Source organism: Engraulis encrasicolus, chromosome 13 (assembly GCF_034702125.1).
Source record: "Engraulis encrasicolus isolate BLACKSEA-1 chromosome 13, IST_EnEncr_1.0, whole genome shotgun sequence".
NCBI lineage: Eukaryota > Metazoa > Chordata > Actinopteri > Clupeiformes > Engraulidae > Engraulis > Engraulis encrasicolus.
In genome coordinates, this window is record NC_085869.1 from 45,284,542 (window position 1) to 45,299,541 (window position 15,000).

Sequence of the window (15,000 nt, forward strand, 5' to 3'; positions counted from 1 at the left end):
AGGAGGTTAGATAAGTAATCGTGGCCAATTGGGGCCCGTCTGAACCTCCCGTCACTCGTCTGTTTTGAGTAGCAACTCTGCTGACAGGTCATGGCGTCTGAAGTCGCGCACGTATAATGTTCACGCCATGACGAATGACTGGAGCTCAATGAGAAAATACTTCTAGAGTGAGAAGTTGTCTGAGCTAATAGATTTCACACTGGGCTGGAAAGATTGGCCAGGCCAAGCTTGCCCGATCATTGCAATCTGCTGTACCATTAATGATGTAGGAATTAACATTCCTCTCAAACTTCACCACATGAGATCTAAAAAAAATGCAGACCAGTTCGTACAAACATACTCCGTTCCAAACCGTCATGTCAGCCAAATGAGAGCGTAACATCTGCTGCTTATTACAGGCGCTGCATCTCTGACTCAGTGCCGTCTTTTTCCACCAACGCTGTAATTTGACTTAGCGGGCTACACGGTCCCAAACCACGGACTTAAGTACTGTACAAAAAAAATCAACAACTGCAACTCCCTCTCTGCAAGTCCATACCTGGCACGAGTCTCGTGTTGTTGCTGTTGTTGTAGCCTTCTTCTCGAAACTGGACTCAACGGCCCTGAGTCAGCGGTGTGCGGGAGGAAAACAAAGTACTTGACAGCTCTACGCTGCATTTGTGAGCAGGGTTCAACGTCTTTACAATGTCAAACACAATGTAAAGAATCGTCTGGCCTCTTAGGAATTATAACAGGGGCAACATCTCTCCCTAACATTGACAGAGGGTCTCTGAGTCAGGTTTATTTTTTTCACAGCTGGGACAGTGCAGTGCACTGGGGGGTACAGTTGCAAAAAAAGTGATGTCTAACTGGGAGGCTAGATGGTAGCGTAGCACTGTGACTAGCTTAGAGAGGGGAGAGTTTACTAGCGATGCACAGCATGCCCTTGTCCCTGAGGTCACGCACTGCAGATGTTTTGCTAATTATAACACTACACATGTTGTCGTCAAGCCAACTAGCCATCCTCCACCTCTGCTTAAGAGCTTAAACTCCGGGGAGTTATGGTCCTGGTATATTACCCAGGCGGCTTAATACTCTGGTGGCGATGTGTTAGTTGTTGATTAATAATCAGTTGATGTTATGGTATCTTGAGGCATTCGTAGTTTCGGTACAGTACCTAGAGGGGTTCAGGTGGATGGTACTTTACCAAATGACTTCATGTTCACATGATAATGGTGCGCATTAGTTCAGGTGATGAGGTGTTCTACCTATAGGCCTAATAATAATCATGTGTTAGAGGGTTAACGTTCCTGATGGAGTAGCATGGTGTACCTTGTCCCTGAGCTGGCTGCAGATGTGCTGCTGGTTCTGCCGGTCCTCTTCCAGGGCGGCCTGCTGCTGCTGGTGCAGCCGGGCCTCCTCCAGTGCGGCCTGGGCCGTGGCCAGCAGCTCCGCACGGTCGCGCCGCCACCCCTCCAGCAGGGCCCTCTTCTGGGCCAGGGAGAAGCGGTACCAGTCCCAGGTACACTCGTGCTCTATCTGGGTGAGATAGGATAGAATAGGATAGGATGAGCCTTTTATTGTCTCTTCTAGAGAAATTTGTATTGGGCACTGAAAGTCTGAATTTCACACCAATTTCACACATCAAACACAATAGACAACACAAAAAACACACAATAAACTTGCAAGAATACACCAAACAAGAGCAGAACATACACATGAAGATAGCACAGTACAGTACAAGTACATGCACACACACAACACAAACACACACACACACACACACACACACACACACACACACACACACACACACACACACACACACACACATTGAAGAAGAGAGAAAAAAAACATATACTGTACATACACACATATAGACAAATAAAGTATACACACAATCGGATGTGTGCATGCCCGCCTACTCACACAGTCACACACAGTCACACACATACCCATGCATAGGCATGCACACACACACCACACACACACACACACACACACACACACACACACACACACACACACACACACACACACACACACACACACACACACACACACACACACACACACACACACACACACACACACACACAAAAGCGTGTATTTTTGACCTCCCATGGGGAGGCGGCGAACACCCACTCAACCCTGAGATTAATTCCTACAGTACGCGTGGTGCCTGGGGGGCGTACTGGCAGGGAACATGTTCATACTGTATAGGTTATAACAAACACTGGCCGAATCTCAAAGGACCCTTTTGACTCCTAATATTTTTTCCCGGTGTGTGTGTGTGTGTGTGTGTGTGTGTGTGTGTGTGTGTGTGTGTGTGTGTGTGTGTGTGTGTGTGTGTGTGTGTGTGTGTGTGTGTGTGTGTGTGTGTGTGTGTGTGTGTGTACAGGTGCATACTTTATGTGTATTAATTTTTTTTATTTGTGTGTTATGTGTGTGTGTGTGTCTAAGTTCCAAGCAGATCATATTTTTTATTACTTTTTTTAGCACTACTTCTCTATGTAGTCAAGCCAATATCCCTCAACCCCGACCCCCACTCTGCCCCCTCTCCCCACCTACCCCCATCCTCCCTCCCTGCCTCCTCAGAGTGCAATGCTAGCAGCCCTCAGGGCTCTGCTTCACTACCTCATGACTTCACCTGTGCTGCACTGCGAGAGCACCAGCACTTTACCCAACGGCACTCAGCCACCCCAGCAGTAATCTGCACTGGATGTTCGTTCAGGGGGCCACGCTCCCCCCACCCCCAGCGGAAGCCCTTCATCTTGGGGGCACGTGGGAGCCGGTGAGCAGGCAAGCTAGCGAGTGAAACCTGGAGCTATTCATCAACCCCCATGGCAGGCTGGAGGAGGGAAGTCTCTCCAGCACGTGGCCTCAATGGCAGAGGAGAGGAGAGCTCAGAGGTGCAGCGTACTGCCCTACAAGGGCAAAGTGAAGAAACTAGATATTTTGTCAAAATGGCTGAAAAAAGCCCCTGGGCCCAAGGCAGGGGGTCAGGATTTGGCTAGTTAGCTTCGCCGAGAGACACTTTCTCATCGCCATTTTCACGAATTCGCTCATTTCCGACGCCACTTCGCTCCTGATGATATAGCTTTCTGGTCAGTCAGTAACGTGGCACGTAATTGGCTGAGTAAACTGTTGGCGGAAATGGGCTCTGTGAAACTCCATTTTGGAAGCTGAAAAATGAATTCAATTTTGGCTGAATTCACTAGCCTATTATTCCCCATTGAAATGGGTAGGACTTATTCACTCTCTCCAGGTCTTATACTACCTCCATGGCCCAAGGTCATGGCCAATTATGACCTTGGCAGATCGTGTGGAGGGGGTATATTGGTGTTTCACCCTGGGGCCCTGTGTGAAATTGTTCCACCAATGTGTGCTAACTAAGCAGACTCTGCACTGGATGCACCCAAAGTGTGGTCACAAAAGTTCAATACATTGTCTATGCTAAATGGTGTGCTAACTAACCGACACTGCATGAAGTGTGGATATGCCACATTTACTTCATTTGGCCAATGCGAAATGTGCTGCCTAACAGAGCCTGCACTGGATGGAACGAGGTGTAGATGCCTCACTTACTTCACACGTTATGGACAGAGCTGTAGAGTTTTCTCAATGCGAAATGGTGTGCTAACTAACAGAACCTGGATCAAGTCAAGTCAGCTTTTATTGTCACTTTCTTCATATGCACAAGTCATACAATGAAAATTAAATTACGTTTTCTCTCTATACCATGCCAAGACATAGACATACACAGGACTGACATTTTACAGACTGACATAAAGTGCAAGACAGGACAGGTAACAGTGATGGACTGGTAACAATGGATGAATTATAGTGTGGAGAGGTTGAGTGAGGTTCAGTTGAGGGTGGACAGAGGAGGATGGACAGAGGTGGGTGCTTGCACTGGAATTTTGAAAATATAGAGAATGTGCACACACCAGCAGCACAATTGCTGCTTTCGTGACTTACGGAAAGTTAACTTACTCTTTGATGAAGGACGAAACATCTGAGAGCATTAATCAGTGTTTCAGACCTTTATTATATATTTCTTGCAATGGTAACAGACCCTGACCTGGATGCAACGGTGGATCCCACATTTACTTCATGACTTGTGAGTGAGTGGTGAAGTGGGTGTTTGCGCTGGTGGTATAGACATGCTTCAGTCAGCTAGTCGAGAGCATTGATCTCATTAATGAAAAGCTCATAGAGCTCCAGAGTGATTTGTCAATAGCAACCCTGCACTACCACTCAACCTCTATACTGCCCATTATCAGGGTTGCCAGACGAGGTTGATGATTTCCAGCCCAAAAAAATCTCAAAACCCACCTGGAAGCACTAAAGCCCTCACAATTCTATTGATTTCTATGCCCAAAAAGATTTTTTCCCCCCCTCTAAAATCCATTTTTTTCCCGCACAAGGCCATCCTAAGCATCCTAAGCGGGAAACCGCCCAATCTGGCACCACTGCCCATTATCTCTCTACCTTCAGCACTGTGTGTATGTCACATGTCAGTCTCACGACCGTAGTAGCCCCATAATGCACAGCGTTCCACCAATGCAACACTGTATTCATTGAAAAGTTAACTACCGGTGTTCTGTCGAGATGAGCTACCAGTAGCCTAACTCGACAGTGGCGTCCTATCTATTTATGCTGCCTCGTCGAAATTAGCTACCTTGATTTTCATTCCATGGAGTTTCAATAACTTGCCGATAAAATAGGCCCTATTGATTGTTTATTTTATTTATAATTTTAAAACGAGCAGCATGTCTCGTCCGTGCCTTTAGCTTTTCCGGAGAAGTTTCTAATAATAGCCAACTATTAACTAATAACTTGCCGATACAATATTGATTGTTCATTTTATTTAGTATTTTAAAAACGAGCAGCGTGTCTCTTCCGTGATTTTAGACTTTTCCGGAGAAGTTTCTAATAATAGCCAACTCAATATGATTATTGGTTATATTGCCTATAGCAATGAACACAGGTCCTTTGAAAAAAATCTGCTAAAATTTAATCCAAGCTGAACGCTTCTGTTCCCAGGATATGACACGAGTCATAATCTAAGTGAGAGCTTTTGCTTCGCTTTTGGTAGGTCTGCACCTTTTGGGCTTGAGGCATGCCGCATAAGTCGAGAAGTTTGATGCAACGTCGGGTGTGGGAAATTGCTTGCATTTTCACTTTCTTAGAGCCATCCTGTCTACATTTTTAGATGACATGGGTTAGTTAGGAGAAGTTAAACGCAACGTGAGAAAGCCTATGTTTTAGAATTTCCTTGTATTGCTATACCTGTTCAGTATCCTGCTAAAACTGACACTAATAATAATAATACAAATAATAATGAATTTTATTTTGCAAAAGCATCAGTGAATTAATTAATCACATGTAAAATAGGAAACCAATGGAATGAAAAAGCTAAGGAAATGTTTTGTAATAGTAAAATAGAAAAATGGATACAAAAAGTTTAAAAGATTTATGAAAAAGATTTTTAAAAACTGTAGACTATGTGTGTATTCAGAGTAGAGAGAGAGAGAGAGAGAGAGAGCGTGAGAGAGCGCGAGAGAGAGAGACTGCCTGAGCTTGCAGGCTACATCCCCTCGGTGGTAGTAGCAGATGAAGCTGCCAAACCAAAGCCCAAACTGAGTTAACCTGACGGTCTAACCAAGTTATCAACCCACACCGGACAACCGGCAGCCTGGACAACCAGACATCAGGGGGGCTGTAGTGTTGTTTGCTTCCCACAGACAGCCAGCCCTCCAAACCAGCCCTTTATTGGACTCCGCTGAGACTCCTCATCTCCCCACTGTCATAGCAACAGCCTCCTGACAACCAGCTAGGGGAAAATGTACACCCCCATACATCAGCCATTATACACCGCGATGGGCCTAGAACAAGACACAGAAGGCTCTGCTATGGTGTTCTGGTACCAGAGGTTTATTGGTTTAAAATGACATATTTACTGCTGTCTGTGGACTGGCTGAGTATAGATCAATTGTTCCCGGTAGTGTTTGACGCAAAAAGAAGAAGGAAATATGGGGGACAGAGGGAAGATGGCCACACTTGTAATCGAACAGGCTTGGAATGATGAACTGTTAAGCCACAGAGATAACAATCCTGAAGCACCATCTTGCCCTGTCTCTGTCTCTCTGTCTCTCTCTCTCACACACTCACACACACACACACACACACACACACACACACACACACACACACACACACACACACACACACACACACACACACACACACACACACACACACACACACACACACACACACACACACACACACACACCAGGTGATTTTCTAAATATTGTGTCGGTGTACATACTGTAGATATGCTATGGGTAAATTAAGGCTTTCTTACACAAAAGGGAAGGAAATTACCATCCTCATTAGAAGAAGACTTAGTGAAGAGCAAACTCTGCTCTTTTGTCTGCTATTCTTCGGCTGTAGACTCTAATCGCTATTTATGTTTATAGTTGAATGGCTCCAGGTAAGTCATTATATTATCAGTAATTCTCCACCACCAGGAGCAAGAAATGAAGATTTAAGCGAAACAATTCTTCTCTCTCTCGCACCAAGACATTGTGGGGGAAAATGTCATCCGGTGCCGTGGTGTACTAAATCCTAGAAAGCCTGAAATGAGGGGGGGGATAAAAGCTTTATGGCGTGACTCAGGGGTTTTCCAGAGCAGTGAATAAAAGCACCTGCACTCATTATACCCACTGTCTTAGACTAACACACTCTGCTACACACACACGCACACACGCACGCGCACACACACACACATATGCATGCAAACTCACACATACACACACACGCACACGCTCAAGCGCACTCACTCACGCACACACACACACACACACACACACATTGAAGAAGAGAGAGGAAGAGAGAAAGAAAGAGAGAGAGAGAGAGGGAGAGAGAGAGAGAGAGAGATAGCGAGAAATACAGAGTGAGAGAGCGAGAAAGATAGAAAGATAGAGGAACAGCAGGAAGACAGAGAGCGAGAGACCGGTGCAAAGAGTAAAAGGAGTAAAAAAAAGTGCAGCATAATCACTGCTGACTTTTTCTCTCCCAGTAATGGCCTACTTAGACTGAATGACGGGCTGATTGGTGCATTGGTTATGCATGTATGCATGCGCGATAAAATCTCCTCTTGTTGGAAAATGGTGGCTGCTGCCGCTGCTGCGCGTGCTTTATCAACGCACTTGCACAGCACGGCTCTTTTTTTAAAACACTGATTTCGGGAAACTGTGTTTCTGCGTGCCAGGTGTTATCCTCTGAGGTGAACAAACAACGAACCCCAAACCGCTAACCACACTTTACACACATACACGCACACACACGCGCGCACACACACACACACACACACACACACACACACACACACACACACACACACACACACACACACACACACACACACACACACACACACACACACACACACACACACACACACACACTGCTGTGGTCATAGAGCTAAAGAAAAGGGCCAATGATCTCCACCTTCACCCTCAAGGCTAAAAAACACCAGTCATGCATTTTGCATCACATCAGCCCCTGCTGATGGAGCGAGGCCTATTAAGCTGTCTTGATAATAACAGTAATAGCAGGTTCGCCTCCCTCACTTGCTTGCTCATTCGTCCGCCTGCCCTCCAGCCCGGCTGCAGGGCATCTGTGTCAGAAGAAGAGTCCTGCCTCAGGCCAACAAGAGTTCAACACGTGTGGAACATGCACACACAGGAGCGCACGGCCACACGCACACACACACACACACACATTCACAGGCGTGCACGCACACACATAGGGACGCACATTCATACACACACACACACACACACACACACACACATTCACCGTCGTGCACGAGCACATGCACGCATGCACGCACGCACGCACACACACACACACACACACACACACACACACACACACACACACACACACACACACACAGGAACGTTTTATCTTCATTTGACCTCATATCACCAGTGAAATTCCACAGAGGGCCAAGAGCGATCAACACTTCATTATGGCTGTTTGCACTTCAGTAGTGCAGGAAGGAACACATTGCATAAATAATTGCTGCTACTGCTATTTGGCCTGAGTGTGTGTGTGTGTGTGTGTGTGTGTGTGTGTGTGTGTGTGTGTGTGTGTGTGTGTGTGTGTGTGTGTGTGTGTGTGTGTGTGTGTGTGTGTGTGTGTGTGTGTGTGTGTGTGTGTGTGTGTGTGTGTGTGTGACTCACAGGGGCAAGCACTATGAGACTATGAGACTGGTATTTGCATCCCAAGTTCCCACCGAGTATTCTGGCCAGGCCCGGGTCAGTTGTTGCGGGCCACAGCTGTACTAGGACCACAAACCAGCCCTTTGGCATAGACAAGCCCCCCACCCCAACCCCCAATATAAGAATTATTATAGGCTCAGTCCACTGTATATTAAGAATGCACTGATGAGTCGTCCCATCTCAATTGTGGGCCAGTCTCTAAGGGAAAAGTTGGGTCCTTTCAGATGATTTTGTTATAGGCCTGGTCAAAGCTGTCAGCTGCCCTGATTCTGAGACTAGTATTTTTGTATCCCTGAGCAAAGGCATTGTATCTTCATAATGTAGCTTTATCTGGACTTTGTACAAATTTGGGTAACGAAGGGCAGGGCAACGAAGTAACATTTGCACCCCAAAAGTTGGGGCCCAACTTCCCAAAAAATAATTTGAAAATGAAGGTTCAATATGACCAAGCCAAGATAACACCAGCTTTTAAACGTTTTGTAAATGAGGGAGCAGTGAATATCTTTTTGTTCTGCAAACAGTAATCCTAGACTTAAATATCAGTCATAGTATAGGTGATTCCAAACAACAGAGCAAAGGCAAGCTCATCATCATTTTTCAGTTCTTCACTGAATAAACAATGGATGATGATAATGAATTTATAGTTGTTGGACTTTGTAAACATGCAGTGTATTTGAACACCCCTCTTTTATGTCTGCTCATGCATTGATATAGTGAAATAGGCAAACTGACGCTATAGTGAAATAGGCAAACTGACGCAGTAGATCTTGGGGCTTATCCACAAAGTTAACAGATTACAGTAATTACTGCAGTTTGTGGCACTGTTTAAAGGAACAGTCCACCCTTTTTCGATTTTCATATATTTTCAGTATTTCCGAAAATGATTATTACACATGAAGAATGTGCATATAATTTGCTCTTCTCGGTGTGGTCAGTATTTCGACTGACCTTATTAGCATAGCTTAGCACAATCACTGGAGGTGTGTGGTGCCATTAGCATCAAGCCACAAGTCATCACTGGACGAAATGAAATAGCCGTTTTACACTCTGCTGAATTATTAATTCAGTTTTAAGTGCTTTTTTAGTACATTTGTGCCCGAACTAGAGCGTTGGCTGGTAGGTGGTGGGTTGGAACCCAGGGTGGCGAACTGGTGCAGATCACCTCAGTTACACAAACACCTGGAGAGAAAATCCTATGCAGTGTCATATTTACACAGGGCTTAAATAACTACAGATGAGCAATTTCCTGAAATAAGGTGGACTGTTCCTTTAAATGCTCAGAAGAGTAAAAGTATTTATGTCTTACAATCGGCGCTGCAGTGTGCAGACTTCTACTCTCTCTCTACTGCTTAAATGTGACACATCATAAGCAGTGATCTGTGCACTATAATGCGGAACTATTCTCTGCTTGAACGATGGCAGCTTTTGACAGGTTTGCTGCGTTGGGCCTGGTATGACATCCTGCCCATCAGGGAAACAGCATTGTTGTTTATCTGTCTGATAAAAAATGCATGAATAACCACCTCTACAAATACATCCACACACCCACCCACAAACACAAACACAAACACACACACAAATACACACACACACACACACACACACACACACACACACACACACACACACACAGGACCGCTGACAGCCTTTGCAGGGCCCAGGACAAAGTCATCTGAAAGGGACCCCTATCCAAATCTAGGCCCCCTATTTCCCTGGGCCCGGGACAACATACCCCTTTGTCCCCCCTGTCGGCGGGCTTGCACACACACACACACACGCACACGCACACGCACACGCACACTAATACACACACACACACGCACACACACACACACACACGCACGCACACGCACACGCACACGCACACACACACACCCACACACACCCACACACACTCACACAAAGATTTAAAAAGCGTCTTCTGAGATTCAGGGATTCACAGGCTGGTGATCAGCTTCTGTGATGGCCACATATGTTGTGGACTGGAGAGGAGTCTGTCTGTGTGTACTCATTTCACACTCCTGTGAACATCTAGCGCGCTCCTGGCGTCACCGGTACATCTGTGGAAATGTGAGGAAAGAGTGTGTTGTGATGTAGTGTGGTGTGGTGTAGTGTGGTGTGGTGTGGTACAGGGTTGTGTTGTGGTATAGTGAGGTGTGTTATAGTGTGGTGTAATTTAGATTGTCTGGTGTTATATGTGGTGTGGTGTGGTGTGGTGTGGTGTGTTGTAGTGTGGTGTGGTGTGTTGTAGTGTGGTGTGGTGTGGTGTGGTGATTGTGGTGTAATGTAGAGTAGTGTTATGTGGTGTGGTGCTGTATATGTGGTGTTGAGAAGTGTGGTGTGATGTGCTGTAGTGTGGCGGAATGTAGTGTGGTGTGGTGTGTTGTAGTGTGGTGTGGTATGATGTGTTGTAGTGTATTGTAGTGTGCTGTAGTGTGGTGGTATATGGTGTGTTGTAGTGTGGTGTGGTGTGGTGTGGTGTGGTATGATGTGTTGTAGTGTATTGTAGTGTGGTGTGGTGTGGTATGGTTTGTTGTAGTGTGGTGTGGTGTGGTGTGGTATGATGTGTTGTAGTGTGTTGTAGTGTGGTGTGGTGTGGTGTGGTATGGTGTGTTGTGGTGTGGTTTGGTATGGTGTGTTGAAGTGTGGTGTGGTGTGTTGAGATGTGGTATGGTGTAGTGAAATGTGATGCGATACGACGTGACATACAGTATGACATGGTATATGTAAAATGACGCGATATGATGTGGTGTGGTAATGTGGTATATGTAAAATGTGGTGTGATGTGGCGTAATACGTTCCCATAGTGATGTGTTCTATGGAACGATGTGGCCGCAGTACCACCTCAGAGTGCATTCATTCTGCCAGCTGCATGCCATGTGGTCAATTATTCCTGGTCAATTATACAGTGGCATAGTCCCAGAGTGTGGTGTGGTTGACATGGATGGTGAACCATGGTATAATGTGGAAATGTGCAGTGGCGATCCTACAATGACTGGCCCCTTCGTTGACCCGCCAACCAAACCTGACCCCGCTCCCATGGTGAAAAAAATGGTATGCTAATACCATGTTATTATAGCAATAGTATGGTAATAGTGCATAAATAACATGCTATTTGCGCTATTTGGCGATTGTCGCGCCGCAGTCGGGGGCGAGATGCAGTGTGTGTCTGCTGCACTGTCCGCAGTGGTGCCGTCCTGTTTCGGGTATTACCCTGTCAGCCCGTCCCTAGGAACGCTCCTGGTGCCGTGTGGTGTGGAAAGTACCCAAACATGACTCTGCACATCGGGCCGTTTCACCCCTCTCTGATCTCCTCCAGTGTCTGCCTCTACTGGAGCCGGAAGATAAGGATACCGCCGCCTGCCTGCAGTGGAGCGCATTGAGCTGTGGGCTTCGCTGTGCCGTGCATGTATGGTGACGGTTGCTGTCGGATGATGATGGCAAATTCTCACTGTGTGTTATAATATACAGTAGGAGCTTTGGCACACGACACAGGGACTGACTCTCCCCTCCACACTGGCTTTACAGTTTACATACACAAACAGACTCTGAGGCACTGTGTGTGTGTCCATAATGTTTTGTGTGCGTGTGTGTCCGTGTGTGTCCGTGTGTGTGTGTGTGTGTGTGTGTGTGTGTGTGTGTGTGTGTGTGTGTGTGTGTGTGTGTGTGTGTGTGTGCGTGTACGCATTTGTGTGTCTGCTGTACTTTCACTGAGACTAGTGTATGAATTCATTAATTAAGAGCAAGCTTAATTAAATGATAACTTAAAGGGCTGCTCTATCTCTTTTCTCTCTCTCTCCCTCTCTCTCCCTCCCTCTCCCTCAACCTGTCCTCCTTCACTCGCTCTCTTCCATTTCGCCTTCCCTCATAACTTCTACCTCCACTTTCTTAGATAGCAACTTTCATATATTGAACCACATCTATCTATCTTTACCGAATCCCTCTCTTCCACTCTTCAAATCTCTTCAAAGTTCCACTTGGCCCTGCGGGTCTGCCACTTTGTCTACTCTCTCTCTCTCTCTCATTCTGACTCCTGCTCTCTCTCTCTCTCTCTCTCTCTCTCTCTCTCTCTCTCTCTCTCTCTCTCTCTCTCTCTCTCCCTCATTCTACCTCCTGCTCTCTCTCTCTCTCTCTCCGTCTCTCTCTCTCTCTCTCTCTCTCTCTCTCTCTTGCAGCCACCCTCCATCATGCTCTACTCGACACTTCTCCCTTCCTCTCCATTTCTCCTCCTCCTCCTCCCTCTCTCCCCCTTCCTTTTCTCGGGGGCGAGTGATAGATTAGGAAGTGGTAGTGCCGGTGAAAGTGGAGAGGCAGAGAGAGAGAGAGAGAGAGAGAGAGAGAGAGAGAGAGAGAGAGAGAGAGAGAGAGAGAGAGAGAAAGAAAGTGGTGGACATCAGCCTCAGCCTCAGCCTCTCGCCTGGCTCTGTTTGGGCCCGGAGTGCAGCACCCAGCTGGAACTGATAGGGACAACAGGTCTCGCAGCGCACACCGAGCCCGGGTTGCCATGGTCACCGCGGGGATGGAGTGGAGGGTGGTGGTGGGGGTTGGGTGTGATGGGAGCACGGTTGATGTGGGCTGGCGGGTGGTTATGTGGGTGGAAGACTGGGGTGGAAATAAAAGGATGGAGGGAAGTGGAAGAGAGAAAAAGAGCAAGACAGTGATAGAGAGAGAAAGAGAAAGAGAGAAAGAGGGGAAGACTGACCAAGAGGAGAAAGAGAAAGAAGAAGAATGGCAAAGGAAGGAAGATGGGAAAAATATAGAAATCGAGTGGAAGAGAGAGAGAGAGAGAGAGAGAGAGAGAGAGAGAGAGAGAGAGAGAGAGAGAGAGAGAGAGAGAGAGAGAGAGAGAGAGAGAGAGAGAGAGAGAGAGAGAGAGAGAGAGAGATGGAGGGAGAGAACAGTATGCCTGCTAAGGGTGACACTGCATACACTACAGCCAGCTCAGCCTCCCATGCACAGCACACAACTGGCCAAGGCAAAGGCAGTACTGTGTGTGTGTGTGTGTGTGTGTGTGTGTGTGTGTGTGTGTGTGTGTGTGTGTGTGTGTGTGTGTGTGTGTGTGTGTGTGTGTGTGTGTGTGCGTGCATGTGTGCGTGCGTGCGTGCGTGTGTCTGTGTGTGTACGACCATCCCCTTTCTCACCACAATGTAAATAAAGAAAAAGTTTGGCAGCCGAAGTGTGCAAGGGGCTGATACTGTGCATATTTACTTAGAGGTAAAAGATTTTTAAGACCAACAAAACTAAAATTGAGGTCAGCAATGTGACTAAACCTCACTCCCCCGAGTGTGTGTGTGTGTGTGTGTGTGTGTGTGTGTGTGTGTGTGTGTGTGTGTGTGTGTGTGTGTGTGTGTGTGTGTGTGTGTGTGTGTGTGTGTGTGTGTGTGTGTGTGTTTACTAAAAATGATAAGGTTAATCTGAAAGTCTTTTAGTGCTACACTATTTTCAGACCTTCTTTTGCTGAGGGCTATAACGTCACGATCAACACTACCTGCAGTAAACATATAATATTAATGGATAGCAGAAGCTAAAAGTTAAACATTGTTGAATAAACATATTCCAGGCAAATAGTACAATGTTCATTTCCATGAATAAAAGATAACATATGATAGCCTGTGCGTGCATGTACAGTTAGCATGTGTGTGTATGTTTGTGAGAGTAATTGTGTGTGTATGTGTGTGTCTGTGTGTGTGTGCACGTGTGCGTGTGTGTGCGTGTGTGCAGTTTCTGCATGAATGTGGGCGGCGGGCGCACATTTTTCTGCATGTGTGTGTGTACATGTGTGTTGGTTTCAACAAGCCAATGCGAGTGTGTGTGTGTGTGTGTGTGTGTGTGTGTGTGTGTGTGTGTGTACTGACCAGCTGTTGTCTGGGCGTGTGTGGGTAGAGCCTGGTCAGCATGTCCATGTAGAGGTGGCGGCGGCTCCGCAGCTCCGCTGGGTACTGGCCCACCGTCAACTGGAAACGCAGGTGCTCATCTGGGGACCAGCCACAGTGCCTGGCACACACAGAGAAGTAGAGAGAGAGAGAGAGAGAGAGAGAGAGAGAGATAGTAGAGACAGATGAACAGGCAGACATACAGACAGGTCAAGCAAAGCAGAGAGAGAGAGAGAGAGAGAGAGAGAGAATGAAAAGTGACCTCCTGCTATTTTCATGGCAAGCCTGCTTTCATGCAGCATACCAGCACAGTGCTCTATTCAGCACCATGGGAAATGATTGCTTTACAAATGCCGCCATTAAAAAGACAAACATAGTGTGTGTTTGTTGTGTCTTGTGTGTCCATGTATGTGTGTGTGTGTGTACGTGCACAAGTGAGTGTGTGCGCGTATGCGTGCGTACATATGTCCTCATTTTGCAACAGCTATGTCTGGTCAGGCAAAATTACTTTTGCATTCAATTTTGTCAGCAGGAGTGTCACTGTTAAAGTGAGGCTCTCCTGAGATGACCCGGCTCCGACGCTTCACCATGAATAAACTACTCTACTCCACCCCACTCCACTCTGCTTCAGTCCAGCTACACTGTAGCTATTGGACTGACATGATGTCAACACTACACTCATGCAAAGGCCAGCCGGAGAGCACAAGAACGGGGTGGCCTATAATTTTTGTTTGGGTCATGTTGCAATGTCGAAAGAGGAAAAGTAAGAAACTAAATGAAATGAGTGGGAGCTTTGCAATTCAAACATCACTTCAGGACAGGTGGTGAGTGGAAACGTGTTTTTAATT

General features: G+C 46.6%; 1 protein-coding gene across 1 annotated transcript in view; it reads right to left on the reverse strand.

Annotated features, from left to right (window-relative positions):
* LOC134461245 (coiled-coil domain-containing protein 148-like) overlaps window positions 1–15,000 on the reverse strand; it is a 95,345-nt gene that overhangs the window by 45,636 nt on the left and 34,709 nt on the right. Inside the window, exons 10-11 of the mRNA XM_063214028.1 lie at window positions 14,135–14,273; window positions 1,312–1,518 (exon numbers count right to left, since the gene is read on the reverse strand). Coding sequence (XP_063070098.1) covers window positions 1,312–1,518; window positions 14,135–14,273 — 346 coding nt within the window. The remainder of the gene's footprint in view (window positions 1–1,311; window positions 1,519–14,134; window positions 14,274–15,000) is intronic.